General features: G+C 43.0%; 1 protein-coding gene across 3 annotated transcripts in view; it reads left to right on the top strand.

The window, feature by feature from the left end:
• Positions 1-11935: 11935 nt before the first annotated feature.
• The window catches only part of DDHD1 (DDHD domain containing 1), a 90328-nt gene continuing 83534 nt past the window's right edge, over positions 11936-18729 (top strand). For all 3 annotated transcript variants that reach the window (XM_007445965.1, XM_007445964.1, XM_007445963.1), the window contains exon 1: positions 11936-12788. In XM_007445965.1, coding sequence (XP_007446027.1) covers positions 11936-12788 — 853 coding nt within the window. The remainder of the gene's footprint in view (positions 12789-18729) is intronic.

The following is an 18729-nucleotide window of genomic DNA, read 5'->3' as shown; positions in this document are numbered from 1 at the left end:
ATTTCCTGTCCCATGCTTGTTCCACTCCTTCATTCCCATATGCTGCTATTCACTCTATATCTTGAAACACAGATGCTTTCCCTCATCTCTGTTAATACTACCAAATTTTTTCTTTCCATTTCTATGAAGGACCCTGCTAAGGACTTCTGGGATCCACAAGGCCAACTGCACCCACCTACGGAGAGAAAGAGAAAGTTACTATAGCCCAAATATTATTTTTCCAAACCCAGAGCTCTTTCTGGAAAAGTTCTGAAAAATACTTCCATGCAATAGTTATTAAAACAAAACAAAACAAAACAAAAACAGTTAACTGGTTCTCTAGTCACTTGAGTACAGCTGATGGACCAGATGACAGCAGGCCTCCATTGGGCAAAGGGTAAGGCATCATTGCATCATCATGTCCTTGGTGAGCTGTGGGGAACATAGTTAAAACATAGGAAGTAAACAGAAGAAATCTAGACAGGAAAATGGGGCTTTGCTTAATGTTATTGCCAATCAAACAGAATTGCTGTTCTGTTATTTTTTTGAAAGAAGGAAGCAATATTTATGTTCATTTGGGGAAGGGCATCTTCTAAGAAGGTTGCAGTATTTGTTAAAATATGTATCTGAAAACTCTTTGTTCTTGAAGTGAAGCCAAACTTAAGGAAGCCTAATTAAGGTAGGCTATCTTTGCAATGAAGTAGGATGATTAGAAATGGATGGCATAGGGCTTCCCTGGTGGCGCAGTGGTTGAGAGTCCGCCTGCCGATGCAGGGGACATGGGTTCGTGCCCCGGTCCGGGAAGATCCCACATGCCGCGGAGCTGCTGGGCCCGTGAGCCATGGCCGCTGAGACTGCGCGTTCGGAGCCTGTGCTCCGCAACGGGAGAGGCCACAACAGTAAGAGGCTCACATACCGCAAAAAAAAAAAAAAAAAAAAAAAAAAAAAAAAAAAAAAAAAAGGAGGCCTAGAAAACTGTTCCTCATGGGTCATGGACACTGAGAAGGAAAAAAAAAAAAAGGACTTTCTGAAAATGGAAATCCCCTAATTCTTGATGCTGATGCCTCCTAATTTTTGTGGAAGGACAAAATTTCTTTAAAAGGACAACTCTGTTCAATTTGAAAAAAATGAGTTCTGGGCTGTTCTTGTGTGATATCCACTTATACAGAGCCTCATGTTACATTAGCAACACTTATCAAGCAGCAAGGTCTACTGAGAGACAGTATAATGGATTGAAGAAGTCAGTGCATAATTCAGTCCTTTCTCATGGGTTTTGCCAAAGCTAGATTTCCAACAACATGCCTGTGCAGATCATTTCTAGAACTGTTCCCTCATCTTTACAATTATGATAGGCAATCTCATTTTCTTTAATCCATCTTATACCCCATTGACTAATTAATCTTCCTTTCAAAAAGAGGGAAGGGGCTGAGATGATGTTACTCTTCTACTAAAAAAACAGTCTGTGTGTTCCTAGTATTACAGAATAAATTCTAGCCTCACGAGCATGGTACTGGCTCAGGGGCCTCTGTGATCTAGCACAAACAAACTTTGCTTGGCACAAAATAGAATGCAAGTATTGTTACAGTTTATATTTGGTTTTGTTAACGTGCCAAATAAACCTTTTATCCAATTCTTTTAACCATGTTTAAGTTTTCTTTCCCTCTTCAGCTAATTTTCTTTTCGTAACTTCTGCCCAGTTTTTTGACAGGGGTTTATTAGTTTTTCCAATCTATGAATAGGAACTCTTCATCTATTAAGATTTGTAATCTTATGTCAGTCATCTTTATGACAACTTTTCAGTTTGTTGATGATACTAACTTATGGGTGAATTTAGAAAGTCAAAACATTTATCACTTAATTGATAGGGCCAGAGTTTTTCTTCCACACAACTCATGTCTAGAATCTCTTTCTGGAAGTTTTTCCTCTTACCCGCTGTCTTTCCTGTTTTCTACCAGATTCATATGGAACTATCCAGTGTTTTCTGGATCCAACTCTTTCATACACTGACATTGATTGGTCTTAAGAGTTTTAACCCTTTGTGCTTTTACCATTCTGATAAACTATTGTGACTTTATTGGGTTAATGGAAAAAAGCTATCTTTTTCCTTCTGGATGGCAGAGCTTCCATTGTACCCAGGATGCCCTAGCTGGGCCTGGGCCTTAAGATTTTTCAAACCTGGGTGAGTGGGAGACAACAGAAAATACATATTGGTCCCTGCTGCCAGCTCCTGGCACAGAGCTCCTTGTAACCCTTCTAATTTCCTAGGTGATAGAAGTGTCTTTTGTTCTAATGAAGTGACTCTGATTCAGCTCCTGGATGGCTTCTGGATGAGGGCTGGTTACACTAAAGACCAAGCCTTGATTGGAAGCTTAGAATTTTCAGCCCTGCCCCCTCCCCCCCCACTCTCTTGAGAAGGGAGAAGGAATGAAAATGGAATTAGTGATTGATCATGTCTGCATGATGACCTCTCCATAAAATCCCAAAAGTATGCGGTTCGGAGAGCTTCCCGGTTGGTGAACACATGAAGGTGCCGGGAGAGTGTGGGCTCAGAGAGGGCATGGAAGCCCTAGACCCTTTCCCACATCCCTTGCCCTATATATCTCTTCATCTGGCTGTTCATCTGTAGCCTTTATCATATCCTTTAATAAACTGGTAAAAGTAAGTAACTGTTTCCCTGAGTTCTGTGAGCCACTCTAGCAAATTAAAACTAGGAGAGATTGTGGGAATCTCCATTTGCAGCCAAGTTAGACAGAAGTGGTGGGTAACCTGGGAACCTACTACTTTCAGTTGGCATCTGAAGTGTGGTGGGAGGGGCAGCTTGTGGGACTGAGCCCCTAACCTGCAGGATCTGACACTATCTCCAGGCAGATAGTGTCAGAATTGAGTTAAATTGTAGGACACCCAGCTGGTGTCATGGAGAATTTCTTGGTGTGGGAAAAACCTCCACACGTTTGGTGACCAGAAGTGTCAGAAGTGAAGCATTCTGTTTGAAGGTAAAAGAGACACACAGGAGAAAAAGGCAGTAGGGAAGAACTGGGTTTTTCCCTAACAGGAGGAAGGGGAAAAGTTGAGGGTTTTCCTATACAGTGAGTATAAGTGAGAACGTTGTCATATAAGAGTTGTAGTTTCTTTTGTACCCAGAAGCAGAGACTTCTTTCTTTGCCTTTGGCCGAGACTATTCCTTTGTTCTTGGGAGAAGCTATTAAGGTGCTTGACCTTTTTCGTGTATTAACTTGACCACAGATGCTACATGTTCCGATGTGAGCACATACTGTTCTGTGCTAGTTGACCCCAAGCTTTATCTTCATCTTTTATGTTGGGAAGGGGAAAGACAGGAAGAAGAGGGGAGCTGAGAGTTGGCCCTCGGGACTGGAAATTGAAGGGAGAGGTTGAAGGGGAAGCTTTGTGACTCTAGGCAGAGTCTCTAAGTTTCAGGTGCAAGGTGTTGCTCAGAGCCCAGAAGAGGGCTGATCTCTCCTCCTCCCAGCTCAGCCTGGCACTACTCTGGCACCTGGATGGTGGAGGCTCGGGGAGAGTCTGAAGACAGCAACTTGGCAAAGCTACTGCCAATATCAGGAAAGGATGGCGCCATTAGTAAGGTGACAGTGAGGTTCCTTCAAGATACTTGGAGGCCAGTAAGAGCACGTGGGTAGACACAGTGCTACCAGAGCAGTAGAAATGGAATGTGGTGGGCGAGGATGATTATTGTAGTGAACAGAACAGATTGTGAGCAGATGTAAGCCATCCTTCTGGGGACAACAGAAAATATTTGGGAAATGTTTGACTGGCAATCCAGTCAGTAGGAGCTCAAGTAATAATTTGTGCATTAAAAACTTAACATGACCTCATTTATGCTTAGTGAAAAGCCTGGCCATACCAGTTATACACATTTTAAGGGTACATATACAAGAACAATACACCTACCTTTATTATATAACTCAAGAAATTGCCTTAAATTATGGGTGTATATCAGACCAGGTAGGAAGGAAGGACTCACCATGGCAGGCTATTGAAGAAATATCAATATTTTGAAGCAGGTTGAGCTTTGCAATGTCCTTCCCATCAAAACTGAACACTTACACAGGATAAGCCCCTGGTGGGACCATATGAGAAAGACGATAATATCAGTACAGTAATTTTTTAATTATACAAGTAACATACAAATGTATGCTTATATAAAGTTCAATTAATATAGAACTTAAGGTCAACTTCATTTTCTTTCCACCATACAGAAGTAACTATGTGGGTAAATTGCAGCTTATCCTTTCACAGATGTAGGTGAATATATACAAACATATGTCTATATACACATATAGAGTGTGGGTTTGTGTTTTTAATGTAAAAATGCAACCAAACCACAGATAATTCTTCTGTAACTTGTTATTTTCACTTAGTAATACAACTTGGAGATCTTTCTGTGCCAATACATTCTTTTTAATTGCTCTTTGCCTAATGTTCCATAGTTTCACAGATGTACAATAGATTATTTAACCATTCTGCTATTTTTATTCCAATGCCAAGATACTTCCTACTCTGGGTTACTTTTTTGTTTTGTTTGTTCTTATTGTGTTGTTTTCAAAACAGAGATAATACAGTTTGAATTGTATTTTCTAGTACTATGTCTCTGTAAGGGTTTAGGAAAGATGCTCTCTCCCATTGCCCACCCCCCAAAATGTTCTGTAGAAAACCCATGACTTCTCTGAGAAATTTCGGAAAGGAATATCCATAATAAAGTATTACAATAATATATTTATCATCTAAAATTCTAAAGATGAAAATAAGTGATTCCCTTTGCTAAATAATGTTTATTTCCTTGTTTATATATAAAGAAAGATATCAATAACTGTTTCATTTTATCAAGACCATGGATCATATAACTAATATACTGGAAAGCTCAGAGCCAAACTGTGGTCCATCTCTATTTCACAAACACATGAGAATTTATCCTGTATGTTTTATTTGCTGACTTCTTATTTTTCTAAACTCACTTTTCCCCTTTATCCAATTTTTTCATTTATATTCATTGTTTTGAATGCACTTCTAGAAATCACCTTAAATTCTTTTTGAGTAGGTGAGAAGATGAACAGGTAATTGGATGGGCAGAGAATGGAAATGGCCGAATGAGTCAAAAGCCACTTTTTCTGGAGCAACCTCTGCAAATATCATTTTTGTTTTGTAATGAATAACTGCCCTTACTGTAGTAAACATTTTGCAAAATCTTCTTTGTACCATATGCTTTTCAGTATTTGGAATGTTGAAACTCCCGCGTCTGTATTTATGATTTTACACTTACCTTTTTTTTTTTTTTTTTTGTGGTACACGGGCCTCTCACTGTTGTGGCCTCTCCCATTGTGGAACACAGGCTCCAGACGCGCAGTCTCAGCGGCCATGGCTCACGGGCCCAGCCACTCCGCGGCATGTGGGATCTTCCCGGACCGGGGCACGAACCCGTGCCCGCTGCATCGGCAGGCGGACTCTCAACTACTGCACCACCAGGGAAGCCCTACACTTACCATTTTAATTTACATATACAAGAGTTCTCCAAGTAAAAATTAATCTAATCATTGTTTATATATATGTTCAACAAAGTTGTTTAAACACTTGTGTTTGCATATTCTAACATTCTTGTCCACCTGGAACATTAAAATGTGACCCTTTTAGGAAATAGAGTCTTTGCAGATGTAATTACTTAAGATGAGGTCATACTGGATTAGAGTGGGACCTAACTCCAAAGACTAGTGTCCTTATAAGGAGAGGACACACAGCGACACAAACACACAAGGAAGAAGTGTGTCTTTGTGATGACAGAGGGAGAGATTGGAGTGATGCAGCTATAAACCAAGGATTGCCAGCAACCATCAGAAGTTAGGAGAGAGGCATGGAAGAGTTTCTCCCTCAGAGACTCCAGAAGGAACCTACCCTGACTTTGGACTTCTAGCATTCAAAACTATGAGAGAATAAGTTTTTATTGTGTTAAGCCACTCGGTTTGTGGAAATTTGTTATGGCAGCCCTAGGGAACTGATACACTGTCCCTCTATGCCTTTATTAAAATTACCTCAAGAGCACCTGTGGATTATAGTTTCTAACCTGGAAGTACAGTTATATGAGTGATCAAGGTTTATTATTTCTAACTTGAGAAGCATGGTAATGTGAATACTCAGGTGAGGGACTATGTGTATGCTCTCACTGATGATTAAGTATTAGTTTGAATCAAACTAATCAAACATAAGAAGTGAAGAAATAATGAGTGTAAAGGCAAGGCCGTTGTTACTCGTTTCTTGTATTCAAAATGCAAGTTGTTAAATCTTGAAGAAGACTGTATTCCTGAAGAACTTTGCTTTCCTACCATCCCATTTTAATTCATCAATGACCTTACCCTAACAGCTGTTTAGTGTGGATCAAAAAGCCGGTGGGAAAGTTATGAAAGAGGTTTTATCTGTGGGCTTGTGAGTCTAGAATTATATATTATTCAAACTGAAACCTTATATTTGAAACGCTGACTTTATGGTGTAAGGATAAACACTCTTAAGCAGCAGTTGCAAAAACAGTGAATCGATTCTGCCATTCAGTCCTTGAAAAACTCTGCAAATTACCCAGAGTTGCTCTAATGGAAATCCCTACTGAAACATGACTTCTTTCTTCTCTCCTTCTCCTCTTGTTCTATGAAAACCAGAATAAACTATACACATACATGATGCTGCTTTTACGTCTTTCTCAGCCTAATATTGTGCTTATCAATTACTTTGTGTTGAAGGCCCATATGAGTTATATACTATATAACTGTTGTATTTCCAGTTTATATACTAAATTTTCAGTTTAGCCCTAGGGTGAGATAGGAAAGAATCCTGAAGCACAAAAGTCATCAAATGCATCTATAATGCATGCATAATGTAGACCTCACAGCAGCCTATGGTTATGGTCCAATTCACTTTTCTATAATGAAAGGTCAAGGAGATAACTAAATCTTCTCTTTCTGATATAAACAAGCTGAGGATTTTGCGGCTGCCTCCATTGAGCATCAATATTGTATTGATTTACATTTTCTTTCATTTGAATATAAACCTTCAATACCATTGACCTTTATTTCCAGAAGGAATATAAAAAAAAATTTATGAAGTTTTGATAAGTACAGTTTTGTGGGCAGACTTCTTGCAAATCATTAAGTAAATGCACTTAATAATTCGACATCTTAAGTGTGACTTCAATTAAACATAAAAACAACAAACCATCAGCAAAATAGCACTAGACAATAAATATTTGTTGAAAGAATAAACAAAAGGATGAATGATTTTATTCATTATGTATTCCTACGTTATTTCTGCTTGCCTAGCTACCTTTTGATTGTAACTTGGCCTCCTCTTTTGATTTGTCTTCAGGGAAAGAATGACTCCTGTGGTCACTCTGGCATTACAGTTATCAATATTTTCCTCACAGGAACTAAAAAGTTGGCATTCTGGGTTTATTTAAAGATACCTCTAGATAGTTGAATGCTTCACTGCAGGACCTAGGATAATGCCTGAAACTCTGTAGACATCTTATACAGGTTCAATGAATGTTTCCTGCTTCAGGCTAGGTTATCATTCCATTTAGTCTGTGACCAAAGACACTCTCTGCTATGGTCTGAATGTTTGTGTCTCTCCAAAATTCATATGTTGAAATCCTAATCCCCAAGGTGATGGCATTAGGAGGGTATATCTTCATCTGTGAAGATCTTTGGGGGGTGATTATGTCATGAAGGCCCTTATAAAGAAGCTTCACAGAGCTCCTTAGCCCCTTCCAATGAGTGAAGACCCAGTGAAAAGATAACATCTATGAACCAGGAAGCTCTCACCAGACACAGTATCTGCCAGCACCATGATCTTCAACTTACTAGCCTCCTGAACTATAAGAAATAAATGTTGTTTATAAGCCACCCAGTTTGTTATATTTTGTTATAGCAGCCTGAGACTAAGACACTCACATTTTAAGAAACTAAATAAATAGTAATCCTAAAAATAAAAAATTTAAATGTAGCAGATGGCTTATCAAATAGGAAATACAGCAGACGGAGGGTATTGTTATGTGACTTTCTTCACCCTAAATATTCTACCATATACTTTGGACAAAGCCATTTCAAGTGCAGGTGTGGGTTATTGGCTCATAATAAATTACATGGCATAAGGTTAACCCTAATATTTTTACACAGGTGAAAATGGATTAAAATGGACAACAGGGACAACCTTTAAGAGAGAAGAAAAGGGGCCTTCCCTGGTGGCGCAGTGGTTGAGAGTCCGCCTGCCGATGCAGGGGACATGGGTTCGTGCCCCGGTCTGGGAGGATCCCACATGCTGCGGAGCGGCTAGACCCGTGAGCCATGGCCGCTGAGCCTGCATGTCCGGAGCCTGTGCTCCGCAACGGGAGAGGCCACAACAGTGAGAGGCCTGCGTACCGCAAAAAAAAAGAGAGAGAGAAGAAAAGGGAAGGGTAGCCCAAAATTGCACCATGTAACTTTTGAGAGGTGGCAAGGGGAAGATGGCTGTTATTGCTAGATAGCCCCTGCCATGTGCCCAATAGTAAATGGAGCATGGCAAGATGTGCAGATGAGATGCTTCAGTCTCTTATACTACAAACCAGCTGGTTTTGCCTCTTTTTCTCTCCCAAGCAATGAGAACTTTCCAGGCTTGGCTCCACATCCACCTGGTTATTGCAGCAACATGGGTCCACAAATGCCAAAAGTCTGAATCGATCATACTTATTTGGCTTATGTGAAGAAGGCTTGGTCTTGGGTAATTATTAAAAAAAAAAAAAGAATGTTTTGCATACAACCATGGAAGTTCAGATACTGCTGTGTGAATCGCATACACTAATAATGTAGAGTGGTGAGGACCCACCTGACACCTGTTCCAACAGGTTGGGACTGGAATAGAGGAACCCTTCCCCCTCTTGTCAGGATCATGTGATCCGAAAAGATGCTCTAGAAAGCAAAGGTAGGATAGTGGTAGCAGGAAGAATCAGATAAAAGATGACTTCTTAAAGCAGAAGACGTTGAATAGAGCAGCTTTGTGGCTTTTGCCTTGATATGGCTAAGGAACAACAATGAAATAAACACATACAGTTATGTGAAATTAGGTATTATACTTTCAAATATCTTTTATTCACTGTCAGCCTGAGGTTGGCTACACGGCTCTGTCCTTCTGGTCCCAGCTCATTTCCAAGGGACAGAGGCAATCTCAACTAACTCCCACAAATACTGATTGGTATCTGCCCTCACCAAGGTCTAAATCAAGATAGTGAGGTCAGGAGAGAACCTGAGGTTCCCTACTCCTGCCAAACGGATAGTGATTTTGTTCATCATCTCTGAGGATCAACATTTTCTTCAAGAAAGATCATGCTACCTAAAAAATTGTGGCCTTATGCAATGGTCCCCAAGAGGATAATCTTCTCAGCATAACCTAATAAGCACAACATTTAAACAATAGGAACATTCATTCAGTACAGGGAAGGGAATAATATTCTTCTTTTCTTTTTTTTTTACAGAGGAAAATACTCTGACCAGGTAGCTGTACAGGTAGTCCATCAAGAAACCTAAAGGGATAGAGATATTTTAAATGTTGTGATATTCCGTATATTAAATAACCTTTATAGTACTTTGCACACTGTACTATAATGTATCTGTTTACTTGTATGTATCCCCCACTAGGCAATAATGTCCTTGAAGAAGGAACTGAGTCTCTCCCATTCTCTTTTGTATTGGAACCTAGCACAGAGATACCTGGCACATAGGTGACCATCAAAACACTGTAGAATGAATGCTGTTATGGGTAGCAAATAGATCAAAGCTCAGACCTAATTTCAGATTCTGAAAGTTGTCCATAGAAGGACTGGAGAAGAAATTGACATGCAGGTACTCAGAAAGCAATATAAACAGAAACAAGGGCTCTGATCTTATGTGCTTTGAGTCAGGGATGCAGTGTCCAGTTGGGCGGGTTGTTCACTGTGTAAGGTTATCCAGCCAAGGGCAAAAATTGGAGCAGAAATCCAGCCTATGCTCTACTTACCAAGCCATGACTGCCAACAGTGTTTTGTATCTGCCCATGGGAAGCAATGCCTTTTTTCAAACACATACAAGCTAGAGATTGTCCTTTTTTTGTTGTTTTGTTTTTTATTTTTGGCTGCGTTGGGTCTTCGTTGCTGTGCGCAGGCTTCTTACTGCTGTGGCTTCTCTTTGTTGCGGAGCACCGGCTCCAGGCACATGGACTTCAGTAGTTGCAGCACACAGGCTCAGTAGTTGTGGCTCGGGGGTCCTAGAGTGCAAGGGCTTCAGTAGTTGTGGCATGTGGGCTTAGTTACTCTGCGGCATGTGGGATCTTCCCAGATCAGGGATCGAACCCGTGTCCCCTGCATTGACAGGCAGATTCTTAACCACTGCACCACCAGGGAAGTCCCAGACTGTCCTGTTTTAAATAATGGCAATCTCTGACAGCTTAGATCCCAGCAGCAAGAAAAAAATGCTCTATCAATCTGATTCCACCACAAATGGTGGAAAAGGAAACTGAATATTTTCTGATCTTGAATTGAGAATACTGACATTGGAGATTGTTTTTCTCTGGATTCTTAACATAGGGTGACTGGCTTATAAAACTTTTTTTGTAATATAAAAGAACCGTATAGGGGAGCCTCAGCATTCAACCTGATCCCAGGAAATAAGCTACAAAATCAGAGATCCATGGAGAACAGGTTCGGGTTCTGCAGGGGGCCCAGGTTCTATCCTTGGTTAGGGAACTAGATCCCACATGCCGCAACTAAAAAGGTCCCATGTGCTGCAACTAAGACATGGCGCAGCCAAATAAATAAATAAATATTAATTTTTTACAAAAAGTTTACTTAATTCCATTGCTATAAGAGACTTTAAGAGAGCATCTAGTCTAATAATCATTTAATTTTACAGATGAGGAAACCAAACAGATGGAGATTAAGTGACCAGCCTGCGGTTAGCTATCAAAACTAAGTCTAGAACCTGGTTTTCTGGTTTTCAATCCAGTAATCTATCACAACTGGCTGTGCTTGACACCATTATAATCAACATTGACGGTGCATCCACTGTGTGGGAGAGATTGAGACATATAGACTTGGTCTCCAACAGGGGCATTACAATGAGGTTGAGAAAACAGCAAATAAGTGTTGCAAGACAAGCAGTAATATGAGATGACATATGAAGGGAGATTTAGACTTGGGTTTGAGTGGGAGTGGTGGCGCCACGTAAGCAATCAGTGGGCAAGGGGTGGAGTGCTCTCGCGTAGGCCGACAATTCTGGAGGGACCAGAACCAGGAGATTGATAAGGTCCAGCTGGGGCTGCAGGCAGGCCTAAGGTCACAAAAGCAGTGTCAGGAGAATCCAATTTCCCAGGGTCCTCTCGACGGGTAGCATAAGCCTTTGGGCTCGAGACCTGCATTGCAAGGATGAGTCGGCTAAAGCTTCTCTACACCTGGGCTCTGACCCTCAGAAGGGCGAGGTCCGAGGCAGCAGCACGGCAGAGAGAAGGGAGAGGAGGCGAAGGGAATTGAGGAATCATGAGCTGACCCCTCTCCCGCGGCGGGAAGGGCAAGAGGCGCGGCTCCCGCACTGCTTGGGCTGAGAAGGGACTTCCGGGACTGCACACGCGGCCGGCGGGGCGGGGCGGGGCTCCGGGCCAAGCGCCACCTACGTCGAGCTGCGTGACAATGGGGCGGGCGGCGGAACACGACTGCGGCGGCCGGGGGCCTCGGTGGGGGCGGAGCCGCCGCCGCTGCCGCCGCTGCCGCCGCTGCCGCCGCTGCCGCCGCTGCCGCCGCTGCCGCCGCTGCCGCCGCAGCCCCGGTCAGGATTTGAAAGATTAAAAACTCTTGGTGGAGAGGGCGGCGGCGTTGAATGTGTGGCGGAAGTGCTGTGGGCCACGGCTCGGCGCCGGGCCGGGCAGCCGGCGGCATCTTCACAGCATGAATTACCCGGGCCACGGGTCTCCCCGAAACCCCGAGCATAACGGCCGGGGCGGCGGCGGCGGTGCCACCGCTTGGGAGCTGGGCTCAGATGAGGAGCCGGCGTTCGGCAGCAGCGTCTGCTGCTTCGACCACCTGCCCGCCGGGGACCCGGGCGACGACGAGGTGTCCGTGGCCCTGCTGCGCGGGGAGCCCGGACTGCATTTGACGTCGGGAGCGGAGGACCACAACCACCACCTGGCGCTGGACCCCTGCCTCAGTGACGAGAACTATGACTTCAGCTCGGCCGAGTCGGGCTCCTCGCTGCGCTACTACAGCGAGGGCGAGAGTGGTGGCGGCGGCAGCTCCTCGTCGTTGCACCCGCCGCAGCACCCGCCGCTGGTCCCGACGAACTCGGGGGGCGGCGGGACGGCCGGAGCGGGGCTCGGGGAGAGGAAGCGTACCCGGCTTGGCGGCGCGGCCGCCCGGCACCGCTACGAGGTGGTGACGGAGCTGGGCCCGGAGGAGGTGCGCTGGTTCTACAAGGAGGACAAGAAGACCTGGAAGCCCTTCATCGGCTACGACTCGCTCCGCATCGAGCTCGCCTTCCGAACCCTGCCGCAGGCCACCGGGGCCCGGGCCCGGGCGCAGGACCCGGACGGCGACCATGTGGGCGGCCCGGCCTCCCCCGCGGGGCCGGCCTCTAGCTCCGCGGAGGACGACGCCGAGGACCGCGTCTGCGGCTTCTGCCCGCGCATTGTCGGGCATGGGCGCGAGATGGAGGAGCTGGTGAACATCGAGCGGGTGTGTGTGCGGGGCGGCCTCTACGAGGTGGATGTGACCCAAGGAGAATGCTACCCGGTGTATTGGAACCGTGAGTAGCCGGCCGGGGGAGGGAGCGGGACGGGCTGCCTCTGCGGGGGCCGACACGCACGCTGGTGGGTTTGGAACTTGACCGCGGGGAGAGCGAGGCGCGTGAGGCCTGGCGTTTGGTCCGAGTAGGGTGGAGACCGTGCAGGCAGCGCCGGCAGGTGAAGGGTAAAGCGAGCAGATGGCAAAACCCCAGCCGCCTGGGGGATACTGCCGGGGTAGCGCCCCCTGGGTCAGCCGGGTGCTGCTGCCATCCCCTGGGGGTGATCCGGGAACGGATGGCCAGCGCCAAAGCTTTAATTTCGTGATCCTACCTGAGCTTCGTCCACCCCGGGATCTGATTCGGTCTCATTTGCCCTGAACTGCCTATGATTTAAATACCAGTCTGCCCTCTGGATTGGGAACGTTTGAGAGAATCTGAATCAGTTATGGATTTAGGAAAAGAAAATTAATCCCTGGCGGGAAGGGAAAGGAGATAGGTTGTTCCCAGTGGTGCGTTTGGGAGAGGTGGAAAGCACTGGTCGAAGCATTTGTGGCAGGTGGAGTCCGCTCACTCTCTCTGTGTGGAATACTCGTTTTTCTCTCTCAGGTCCTTGTTTACATCTTTTCATTTTTGCCTTTTAACCTTGAAAAGGTACAAGGTTTATGCCTTGGTTTTCTCCTGTGTAAAATAGGGATTACTGTATCTACTTCGTAGGGTTGTTGTGGAGATTAAATGAGGCAATATACCTTAGGGCCTTGGAACTGTGCTTGGTACACACGTGTGATGTAGGTGTTAACAGTAAGTCCTTATTCATTACACAACAACACAGTTAGGTTTGTAATTAGGTTAAGGAGGAAGACAGTCAGAAATATCCACCATTGCATGTAGCAAATGTTTTATATATATACATGTATATAATATTCTATAATAGCAGAAGCTATTGGCCCCCAGTAATTTGTAATATATAGCTATAATTTTTATGGTTCCAGTGGCCTACCTCAGATGTCTTCCGTACATCTTACAACATTCTGCCTTGTATTAATTATATGTATTGATGACTTAGCTTCCTTTCTGTATGTTTAGCATCTTCTGGGCAAAGTCCATCACCTTTGTCTTCATATTCTCATAGGGCCTAGTGCAGAAAATATTTTTTAAAATAGGTATTGAATTGCATAAGCGATTCTATAATGTTAAAACATTCACGTTAAGCATGAGTCACTAAGATAGCAATTACAAGATGTATCAAATCACCAAACAAAATAAGCATAGCAGGAAATTCAGTTTCTTACTACACTTTAAAATGACATTGAAGGCATTTGTTACCACTTTCACAAGGCCAGATTCATATGGGACTTGTCACATCACTCACTCCTTTTGATTATAAGCTCACTAAGGACAGGATATGCTTGTGTTCACTCACTCATTCATCTTTTTCCTTTTTACCAGTATTTGTACATCACGCAGTACTCTTGTGAAGGCAATAGGAAAGGTGGGACAAAAAGAACAATCCTTACCCTTGAGGAGCTTCCCACTAAGTCTTTTCTTCAGATGACCTAGACATCATGATAGATTTTTTTTTTCCTTTGAAGATAGAAGCACAAGGACTTAATTGGAGTCATAAAGTTGGATAAAATGCAGGGCATCCTTGGAGCGGCCTGAAAACCAAGAGATGAATCTTACCTTTAGATCAACTGAAGTATATTCACCTAGAATACTGTGTGCTCTTTTGGTTTATGATAAGATTGTTAATGCTTACACAGTGCTTGACTGTCTACAAAGTGATTTTTTCACATTCATTATTTCATAGTGATAGCAGCAAATGAATGCTAATGTTCTTTATATGAAGAAGCGGGCTCAATGAAATTGATGAACTTGTCCAAGGTCACTCACCTAGAAACTGGTAAAGCAGTTCATAGTCTAGTGGGGGAATACAGCCCAGTGTCCAAAGAGCAGCTGACCCACCTAGGGATGAGGATGTCAGAAAAGCTTCTCAGATTATGTGAGACTGAGTCTTCAGGGTTGAATTAAATCAGACAGAAGAACCAGGGAGATGGAGAGAAAGGCACACCAGCCAGATGGAGTGACATATGCAAGGATACAGAAGCATTAAACCTCATGGCACTTTGAGGAAATTGGGGCTATACCTGCAGGCGTCAAACCACACAGCTTAGGTTTGGGATTTGACCACCACAGAGACAGATGTGTTTGATTAGGGACATGAGGTGATTGTGAAGGAAGCATCTGCCTGTGAATGGTGCATTTGGGAGAGTAGCTAGAAAAGGAAGAGGGTAGGCATGCAGTGCTAAGGAGTTTGGACTTTTACCCTGTATCAGGGAACCAAACACTTGAAGGTTCTCTATTACTTAGCTGATTTGTGGCAACACAAAGGTTGAATTAGACAGTTGGAGAATATCATTAGAATACTAGTGTCATAAATCGAGGAACAGTTAGGGCCTACAAAGATTAACCAGAAAGGAAAAGCTTAGTCTTCTCAAATCATCTTTCCTAAATCAGATCACCAATAGACCAATTATAGCTTAAAAATTAACTTTTGTTTACTGGCATAATAGCAACACCTATTTTGACTCCATTTTAGCATTTTCTAGATAGTTTTCTACAAGATACAATCCTGCGGGTGTCCCAAGCCTCCAAATGAGTTGAAAGGAAAATAGTGTTTTTTGTCCGTAATTTACTACTTCTCACGAAATCCCATGTAACTTTGTTCTAATTGGCTCTTCAGGTCTTCGTGTATTATGTAAGTTTTCACACCGTCTCAGGAGGATTCAGTCCCAGTATGGTCTCTTCAGCCCTTCTTCAAATGGAAGGACTCTTATGAACTTTGCAGCTTTTCACCTTCCTCCTTTTTACTTTTCTTTTTAAACCTTTCTGGAAATTTTCCAAATAGTGGTAATGCAAGGTTAAAAAAGAGTCCAATATGTTCCTACATATAATGGTGGTAGGATTCTAGTGACTTTTGTGACCTAAGTACACTTTATCTGGGTATTGAAGCCAATACGTTAGCTATCTATGCCTAGTCTAAAAGAAAGGTGTTAATTTAATTTATATTTACTTTTCCTTTTGAATTCTTAGTAACAGATAAAATATGAACCAATTTGGGGTACATGAATTGGAAAGGGAACAAAATTTTTGTGTACCATAGCTAGGAAGCCAATATTATTACATGTGAAAACCTTAATTATAGGAAACTTATTTTTGTTTATTGACTGTTCAGATATTTTTCTCAATGCATGTGGACATTTTAGATAAAAACTGACCATTGCTGATAATGGCTAAGTGAACTCCCTTGCTCCCTGTGTTTTAACTAAACTGTTTGTAGCTACCTTATAGGCTTGTTTTGAGAATTATTATTATAACATGCTTAGAACAATAGTAGACACACAGTACTAGGTGTTAACTATATCTGTGTGGATCTCAGAAAACTTTATACCTTACTTGTAGAAACTCACATGAAGGTTAATAAGACTGGGTATTCAAACTGTTGAGTACCCAGGGTTTGTTGTCACTGGCCTTTACCTCATCACAGGTGAAATGTTTGTCAAGAATAATAACAAGAAATGGCCGAAGCATTTAGTAGTAGGCTATGGGAAGGCATTTGTAACACTATAGAGATATTTGATGAGTTAAGAGTAGTTTTAGGACTTCCCTGGTGGCTTAGTGGTTAAGAATCCGCCTGCCAGTGCAGGGGACACGGGTTCGAGCCCTGGTCCGGGAAGATCCCACATGCCATGGAGCACGAAGACCCAATGCAGCCAAAACAAAAACCCAAAACAAAACAAAAAAGGCAAACAAACAAAAGAATAGTTTTAAAGCAATTCTGATAGCAGTGATGTGTGCACTAGGCAATATGTAATATCCATTCATTGACTAAATTAGTTATTTTTTTAAACTTTATTTTATTTTTATTTTGGCTATGATGGGTCTTCATTGCTGCATGCAAGCTTTCCCTAGTTGCGGTGAGCGGGGACTGCTCTTCGTTGCGGTGCGCAGGCTTCTCGTTGCAGTGGCTTCTCTTGTTGCAGAGCACGGGCTGTAGTCACACGGGCTTCAGTAGCCATGGCGTGTGGCATCAGTAGTTGTGGCACACGGGCTTAGTTGCTTTGCGACATGTGGGATCTTCCCAGACCAGGGATCGAAGCCGTGTCCCCTGCATTGGCAGGCAGATTCTTAACCACTGCGCCACCAGGGAAGTCCTAAATTAGTTATTTAATTGACCAAATATTTATATGAATGTGTAGTTTCCAAAAGCAGTCATTAATTATAAGCCACAGCTTCCCTCATCCCTGCCCTTCCCCCATTTTGGGTACTATCAGGCCTATGTACATTATTATAATTCTAAGCCATTTGCAGTTTCAAACACTTCAGAAATTAATCAGTCTTCATGATATGTTGAAGAGAAAATATTATTATCCCAATAAAATATTGGAAAGTGTTATCCCAATAAAAAGGTAGAAAAATTAGGGCTTTTTCTGCAAGTACCCAAATTATATGATTTTTATTAACTTGGCGTATCTGTAACCGTCTCTTAGGTCTTTTTCATTCAAGGGTTAATAACCTTAATAAGTAATAATCCTTTATGAAGCACAAGGCATCAGGGGAAAGTAATAGAGTCCAAGCTGATAGAAGGTACTCTTTTCTTGATCAGTTTCTGCCTTCAGTAAAGCAGAATTAGAGGGACTAGAGATGCCTGACTCTGAAAAATTTAGGACACTTTTATCTTTTACTCTTTTTAACTGCATTATCTCCCACTAGCTCAGCCTGGAAAGCAGCCTTGGGCTGCACTGGAATTCTGACTGTTCAGGTTTTAGAACCCTGGCGGAAATCTTCTGAGAGCTCCATTCCAGATCAAGCCTGCTTTAGACTTTGTTTCAGAGACCTACTGAAATAGCACAAAGATATGAATGACTAGTGGGTGACTTGTATGGAGGGTAGGACTTGGGACTACCTGACCAAAGCATTCAGGACTTTTCTTTCCCTTTGCATTGTACCATTAGTTTAAAAACTGATCTAATATCAGTTATTGATCCACCTTGTTTGTGTATGGCTCAAATGTGATAATGCATGTTGTGCAAGTTACTTTATATAAATGTTCAGAGTAATTAGTATGCTTTTCTTTCCTCCATCTGTCATCACCCTCTTGTTTCCTCCTTTACTATTTTGCTGTAAAAAAAAGACTTTTTCTACTCTTCCCTCTTCCAAATTTTATTTCCTGGGTCTTTTATCTTCACATCACACCCTGTAATTTCTGCTTTGCTAAGATCTTTGATGTCTGAAACCCTACGGCTGATTCTTTTCTGTAGAGAGCAAGGAAAAGCTGGATATGCTGTGCTGGTCATGGAATCCTCTGAGAATTGTGGTCACTGGGTGAGGAGAGTAGGGGGATAGAAAGGAGAGAGGGAAGTATGGAATGTGTTCACAGGAAGCCTAAGATAAAGATTCCTGGCAGAAGAGATGGGGAGGTAGGCAGTTCTAGAATCCCTGATTGTTGGGCAATCAACAATCCAAGATCCAAGACCTTTATATTTTCAAGAGTCTGATGAAATTTAAACTGTGTACTTTATCAAGAAGAACTTCAACACTGATGAAGGTTATAGATAGTCTCTTCTTTTTTTTGCCACAGTACATTCCTAAAAGCTCAGTTAAAAAGTAAAACAAGGAAAAACATTTTTATAGCCACTATATTTAACCTACAATTCTACTGTTTTGAGCTTGCCTTGGTAAAGGGAAATTGTGCCTATAAAAGATGTTGAGGGCTTCCCTGGTGGCACAGTGATTGAGAGTCCATCTGCCGATGCAGGGGACACGGGTTTGTGCCCCGGTCCGGGAAGATCCGACATGCCACGGAGTGGCTGGGCCCGTGAGCCATGGCCGCTGAGCCTGCGCGTCCAGAGCCTGTGCTCCGCAACGGGAGAGGCCACAACAGTGAGAGGCCCACGTACCGCAA

This window comes from Lipotes vexillifer, unplaced genomic scaffold (assembly GCF_000442215.2).
Source record: "Lipotes vexillifer unplaced genomic scaffold, Lipotes_vexillifer_v1.1 scaffold43, whole genome shotgun sequence".
Classification (NCBI taxonomy): Eukaryota; Metazoa; Chordata; class Mammalia; order Artiodactyla; family Lipotidae; genus Lipotes; species Lipotes vexillifer.
Note: the sequence above shows the minus strand (reverse complement) of the source record. Positions and strands in the feature narration are given on the sequence as shown.